The sequence below is a fragment of the Dermacentor albipictus genome, chromosome 6 (genome assembly GCF_038994185.2).
Source record: "Dermacentor albipictus isolate Rhodes 1998 colony chromosome 6, USDA_Dalb.pri_finalv2, whole genome shotgun sequence".
NCBI lineage: Eukaryota > Metazoa > Arthropoda > Arachnida > Ixodida > Ixodidae > Dermacentor > Dermacentor albipictus.
The window spans coordinates 5,589,637-5,596,232 of record NC_091826.1 but is presented as its reverse complement, the minus strand read 5'-3'; the positions used below and the strand labels follow the sequence as shown (position 1 = coordinate 5,596,232).

The 6,596-nt window shown below is 48.8% G+C and overlaps 1 protein-coding gene across 3 annotated transcripts in view; it reads left to right on the top strand.

Annotated features, from left to right (window-relative positions):
* The first annotated feature begins 207 nt into the window (after window positions 1-207).
* The window catches only part of LOC135921796 (sodium-dependent proline transporter-like), a 75,727-nt gene continuing 69,338 nt past the window's right edge, over window positions 208-6,596 (top strand). The window contains exons 1-3 of one of the 3 annotated variants that reach the window (XM_065456111.2): window positions 208-438; window positions 4,659-4,790; window positions 5,490-5,665. In XM_065456111.2, coding sequence (XP_065312183.2) covers window positions 282-438; window positions 4,659-4,790; window positions 5,490-5,665 — 465 coding nt within the window. In that variant the 5' untranslated portion in view covers window positions 208-281. The remainder of the gene's footprint in view (window positions 439-4,658; window positions 4,791-5,489; window positions 5,666-6,596) is intronic. The other 2 variants (XM_065456112.2, XM_065456110.2) reach the window with 2 other exon arrangements.

Genomic DNA, 6,596 nt, shown 5'->3' with positions numbered 1-6,596 from the left:
CGAAGTGTCATCGTAACTTATACAGGGATGGCATGTTTTATGTTAGACAGCCGCCACCAGTCGTATTATTTCGTCGTTTATTTCTCTCTATTTCTCTCGTCTTGCAGCGCATTATACCTATTTTTATTGATTCCCGCCAGTCTACTCCCGTGTGTTTCTCGACGCATGTTAAGGTGCCCTCCTAGGTATGTATCCTCGCACGTGCGTTCTTGGCCGATCAGCCATAGTGGGCCGGTGCCACACTTTCCGGAGTCAAGCACGAGAAGAAGAGCCGCCAAGGGATGGCAGCCTCGAGTGCGAACACGGAGGACGTGAAGCTCAACCGAGTCCGCCTCGGCCGCTCCTCGAACTGGGACTACGTGCATCGCTGCGTTGCCATGGTGATGGGCATGGGAAGCCTCTGGCGCTTCCCGATGCTCGCCTACGAACAGGGCCGCGGTGAGTGGCTGCTGCGGTTGCTTGTGCGCGGCGACAGCGCGACCCGCGGCGGCGAAGCACCCAAATGGCGCCGTAACCACGAAGCCGTTGAAATACGCCCCATGCGCAGTGCCGCCTGAAAATGGTCGAGGTTGCTCCCCCGAACCTCGATGAGTCTGCTCACGCGCGAACTCACCGACCGCGTTTAAGGAGCGCCGACTCACCTCCTCCTTGCGGCCACGGGGACGCTCCCGCAACTCGCAACGAGATTATTAAATATTTCTACATGTCCAGAAGGGTCTTTCCACCCCCTCACCCCGAGTTGAATAGGGCGCAAGCCGTTTCGCTTAGGCTTCTACAGACCAGCACATATCCGTGTCTGTCCACTCTCCACGAGGCTTATCCCGATGTATATCTCGACGACGCCTGCCCGTCCTGCGGGCAGACCTCCACTCTAGCGCACATGCTGTGGGAGTGCCGGTCGACATACCCCGAGTTCGTCAAGGAGGAAAAGCAAATCCTGGCTGTCCAGCGTGCCCGCGACCGGGCCGGTGTGCTAGTCCTGCTGGTCCCGACGTGGGACTAGCCGGGTGCGAGACGAGTTCGCGTCCTCGCCGGACCTGCAATAAAGTTCCTTCACTACTCACTCACTGAACATGTGACCGCAGCACAGAGACAGCCGTAATTTGTAGCTGCGAATACTAGGTACGAAGACAAACCTGACTGCGCAGTAAATGTTTACATTTATGCAAAACTAAGCAAAGCACCCTATAGCCGTGTCAGGCTGAAGATGGTAGGGTTTAAACTATATTTTGTCCCCTGATTCCGTCAAAACTACGGTGTGATCAGCGCCTTCAGCTAAGCGATACGCGAGGCCAATGAACAACGCTTGATTGCAATGGGAATTCACTTCTCCTAAGAGGTGCAATAATAAACGAGAGATGGTAATATATTTGAGTCAGCAAGCACTTGTACGTCGTGAACGTGAGCTGAAAGAGAGTGCATCGCGCCATTTGCCTCAAGTTTTTCTTCTGGTGCCGCACGGCAGGCTCGACGCTAAGCTTTCCAGTTACCATCATGAAGATGCCTTGGGCCCGGACTCTGATTTCCCTCTACATGTGAAAATGTGAAACGGAAAAATGGTCTCATCAGACAACCGCTAGACAGAATAAAGTAAAATTTGTTGCTTTCAAGTGAGAAGGCTAGATTCTATTACGACTGTGGCAGTAAAAGTTGCGACATATATCTTTAAAGATTTCACAGCGTATTCCCAATTCTTTTTCATTAAGGTCTGCTACAACTTCATAAATGAAGCAAAACAAAAAAAAAACACGCGTAAAGCATGAACAGAAATGTCGTCTCACCGGCATCTCTACGATCTTTTAACAGGACGGACTCGTTGATTTACTTGATCATGTTTGACTTAGCCACTCAGTATGTGTCACTATGCGTGCGCGCGTTCCCTAGGAAATCCTGCAAATTGGGCGTGTCCCAATAGAATTCTGTGCATAAGCCCTCGTCTGCGCACCTCTGTTATGCATTAAGCATAAACGTAACTTCCCACGACACAAAACCACGAGACAGATTTGCCGAGTCGCAATGAACGCTGCGTGCGCAACCAGCGCTCGGTGCACCGCCGCGCACGAAGGACACCGCGTCGCACGTGCTTCGGCACCGCTCACGTGGAGGCGCACGTGTCGAGCTATCGAAAACTTCCTGTCCAACATATTATTCCAGTTGGAAATTATTTTAGAAGCTCGGAGAGGATACAGTCATATCTCGTTAATATAGACCCCGTTCATATGGACACCCCACAATTTGGACGAAATTTTCGGCGACCGCTCAGTGGTCACGTGTTCCTGCCCCACGTTAATATAGAAACTCATAGGCCGGATTATGGGCGACCTTTAGGGGCACGAAAGTGGAAGAGGCACACATTTTCCAACTCGTTATTCTGGACATTCCTTCGCATTGTGGTAGAAGCAGCGCATAGGTGGGGGTACAAAAGATGCATCTATTGATACTGGTAACCCCATGACTAGGGAGAAGTGTGATGACGTAACCCTTCACACCCACACTTCGCCCCCTGGTCCAATCTTTACACCTCTGTTGTGTCATTGGATGCTAGCAAGACGCCGATATGTAACACGACGCGTGGTGTATATATATATATATATATATATATATATATATATATATATATATATATATATATATATATATATATATATATATATATATATATATATATATATATATATATCGATATATATAAAAGGCAAGGTTTAGTGTTTTCTGGTCAGTTCTGATACGAAAAGAAAGGATGGTAGCCGTAAAACGTAAGCGGGTGGAGCTTTCTTCTCAACTGAAAAAGGAAACATGCATATTCAAAACAGACTTGTTCAGCATCTGTGCAGTGAAGTGTATATGAAGGAGGTGAGCGAAAAACACCGCCTCGGCATTTTTCTCGCCAAGTGAACGGTGCGCGCGATATTGAAGGAATCTGCAAAGCGGAGCAATGTTGCCAGCAGCTAGTTCAAGTTCGCACCGGCAACGTGCCCCCAAGATGTTAAAAAAAATGGAGGAAGCCGTCAGCATGCGGTTCACGTAAATGCGTTCTACAGGCGCTGTCGTAGAACACGAGATGTTACGAGAGAAGCCACGAGAGTTCGGAACAAAGACGCCAGAAATTTGGTGCTTGAGGTTGCTCACGTGTTTTGCTTCCTGGACACAAAAGTAGCGTCAAAATCACCAGTGCAAGCCTTTAATTCATTATTTTTGGTTCAATAAACGATAGTTCTCTTTTCCTTACACTCATAACTTAATGTTTTTACCTTGATTCGTTATTATGGACGATTCACATTATGGACTATGCTCCTGGAAAACGGTAGCGTCCATAATGACTTGACTCTATTCGAGAGTAAATAAACAATTTTTGAGGGCACTTATCTCAGGTCCGAAACGCACGTGCCTAAAAAAAGTGCCTCGAGTTTTGATTTGAGAGCAGTACGCCCATATGAACTGCTATGCAGACCAATGTCCGAGGGCGCAGAAGGCAGTTAGAGCGGCTTCATGATGCGTGGCAACAAATTCAAGTGGGCTATTGATTGGTTGCTGCAGTCGTGAAGGCTGCATTTAGAGGCCTGAATGGGAGGCTTCAATGACCACGATAATAGTGACTCTCAGCTTACGCAACTTCGCAAGTTGAGCTATTCAAAAAGTGACTGAGTATGGCAGCTTCATGCCAAGTCAACTCCCTGTTTTTACCGCAGAATCGTTTTCTTTTCCTTTTATACCTTTATTTTTTTAGGTTTGTAGCAGACTTGGGCTGTACGGATACAACGCCCGGTGCGCCATCGTCTGGCGTGGCGGAAGCCGGCCCGCCTAGGCTTCAGGCCGAACGGGAAGAAGCCGTGCGCCCCCTTCACGCAATGCCAGAGGTGCCGTAAACCTTGGCAAGGCTCCGTCCCACTTCGGCAACAAAGTTCGGTCGTTCTCATGGCAGTCATCTTCAAATTGTTTCTAGACCTCGAGGGATGAAGGTCTAGGCCGCTTAAGATGTTACTGCAACGGAACGGTGGCGCCATCTATCACCGCTACGCATGGTGAAACGCGGTGGCAGACGACGACGCACAGGAGGCTTTTCAGCCGCGTCCCCGCAGACGACACGCACTTGTCGTTGCTTCACTCACCACATACACTCCCCTCAGTTTTGCATTGCACGCGTCGAATTGATTTCACCAGAGAAACGGTCTCTTTCTCCAAGCCTCTCGCAGACTTCCATTCACAGAAACTACGGCATCGCCCGACATGGCTTAACACAAGACAGCACGCAAATGTAATGCGTCGGAGTTTACCAATCCGTACTACCACTACAGATGTGCCGGTCCCCTACGGAATTAGGCAACGGAGCAAGCGCAACCTAGCCATCCTGGCCGCAACAAATGCGCTTCGTCAAGCGCACCATTTCTTGAGCAATCCGAACGGACTTGCGTTGCTCTGTTTCCCTGTCGTGCAGCTTCCTTGCCCGACTCTCGGCGAGTGCGCGTCCGAATGCTCGCCACCCAAGCCAGTCTGCGTGTGCGAGATGCGCCTAAATTATATCATAGGGAACTTCAGTGCCAGGTGCAAAGCTATCTGTGATTGCTTTCTTATGGCGCTCGGCTGTCGCTGCTTCGACAGTAACCTAGTTTGCCTCGAAAACAAAATATTCCCGTCTTCTTTTTCTTCCTTCGTTACAGGCGCCTTTCTGATCTGCTACCTCATCATGACCTTTCTTCTGGCCATGCCTCTGTGCCAAATCGAGATAGCTCTCGCTCAGTTCTCGGGCTCCAGCATCAAGGCTCTGTGGAAGTGCATGCCTCTGGGAAGGGGTGAGCGTCGCGCATGACGTCATTTCCGTTCAGTAGCGCAGTAGATATGCAACGATTTCAGTGCATGCTGCAAAGAATATGCACCGAAACGTTCAACGGCATATCCTTTCCCTAATTTTCTCAGTGGCGACAGCAAGTGTTGTCATATACTGCCATGCAGCACCTGTTGTGCCCTCCCATGGTCCTCTCACTGCGTAGTATGGATGCTCACAAATACTGCGCGTTTACTCCTCTATTTACTTTTTAATGCGTTAACATTACAAGTGCTAAACTGAAAAAAAGGTGTATGTCTTTCAAGTCTAGAAAGCAGGTCACGTGGTAAAATAGAGGTAAGCACCAGGTCCCGCCTGCCTAGCAGGTGTTTATTATAAGCACCTGTTAAGCACAATGTCGCGGGATCGAATCCCCGCCGAAGTGGCCGCATTTCTATCCGGGCGAAATACGAGAACACCCGTGTACTTAGATTTAGGTGCACGTTAAAGAACCCCAGCTGGTCGAAATTTACGAAGTCCCCCACCACTAAGGCGTGCCTTATTTCTCAGAAAGTAGTTTTGGCATGTAAAATCATATATATATATATATATATATATATATATATATATATATATATAGAATAGAAGTATTCCGCGTGGTGAAAGACCACTTGCTTTATGATCCACCACGACGTAGGGGTTACAAACAAACTCTTCCCCCCGGCAGGCATTGGCGTCGCCGGCTGTTTCTGCGCCGCCCTGGTGAGCGTCTACCAGGCGCTGGTGGTCGCCTACGCGGCGACGTACCTCGGCGACAGCGTGCTGTACCCGCAGCTGCCGTGGACCGCGTGCGGGCCCGCCTGGGGCGCCGACGCCGCCTGCTACGGCCTCGCGGACGCCCAGGCACGCGTCACGGATATGCGTGCACCGGCGCTTGAAGCCCGCGTGTGCATTGACACCGCCAGGCGAGGCCGTTCGCCACGAATGTATTCCCACGCTCGCGGCGTCCGCTTAATCCGACTAGAATGCCCCCACCTCGCTCAACGATCAGCGTGCGCCAAGTACTCGTTTAAGCAAGCGCTCCTCGCGCTGGGAAATAACATGGTTAGAGATCATTTTCGTCAATTCGTAGAAACGAAGTGTAATGTGAAGCAAAGTATCACTTCAACAGCTCGTTTAAAACGTCAGGATCCCCAATGAGTTGAAAACAAAAATTATGAATCGTTTTACCGTTTAGGAGTTACAGCACGAAAACGTCCAAAAGATCCATTAGTACCGCAATAGCACCTCTTTCGCCCAAACACCGTAACTTTAGCGAGAAAAGCGATCAGTTGACACCGCTGGGCGCCACGTCCTTTCTTTGAGGAAGATCGGCTTCTGCACGAAACGATCCCTGCTCCGCTGCATTCTTTTCGCGTTCTGCAGTTTGATTCCGTACTTCTCGTTCTTGTGCCCGAGAGAATGCGTCGCACTTTAAACCGCGCCGCGGAACTGCGCGCCCCATTTCGTATTTCTTTGTTAACGTTACCCGATTTCTAACAAAATGATGTGCGGTTGTTTATTACATTAGCACTAGGAGTGCTAGAATAGAAAAGGGTGTATGCGTCTAAAGTGTCGGAAGCCGACCACGTGGTAGTGGTAGAGAAGCGATGGGAGGGCTTAGTAGAGAGTGCATGTATGTGTATGTATAATATGTGCGCTTACATACACACATATATAAAGATAAACCTAACAAGCATACTTGTCAATGAATATATATATATATATATATATATATATATATATATATATATATATATATATATATATATATATATATATATATATATATATA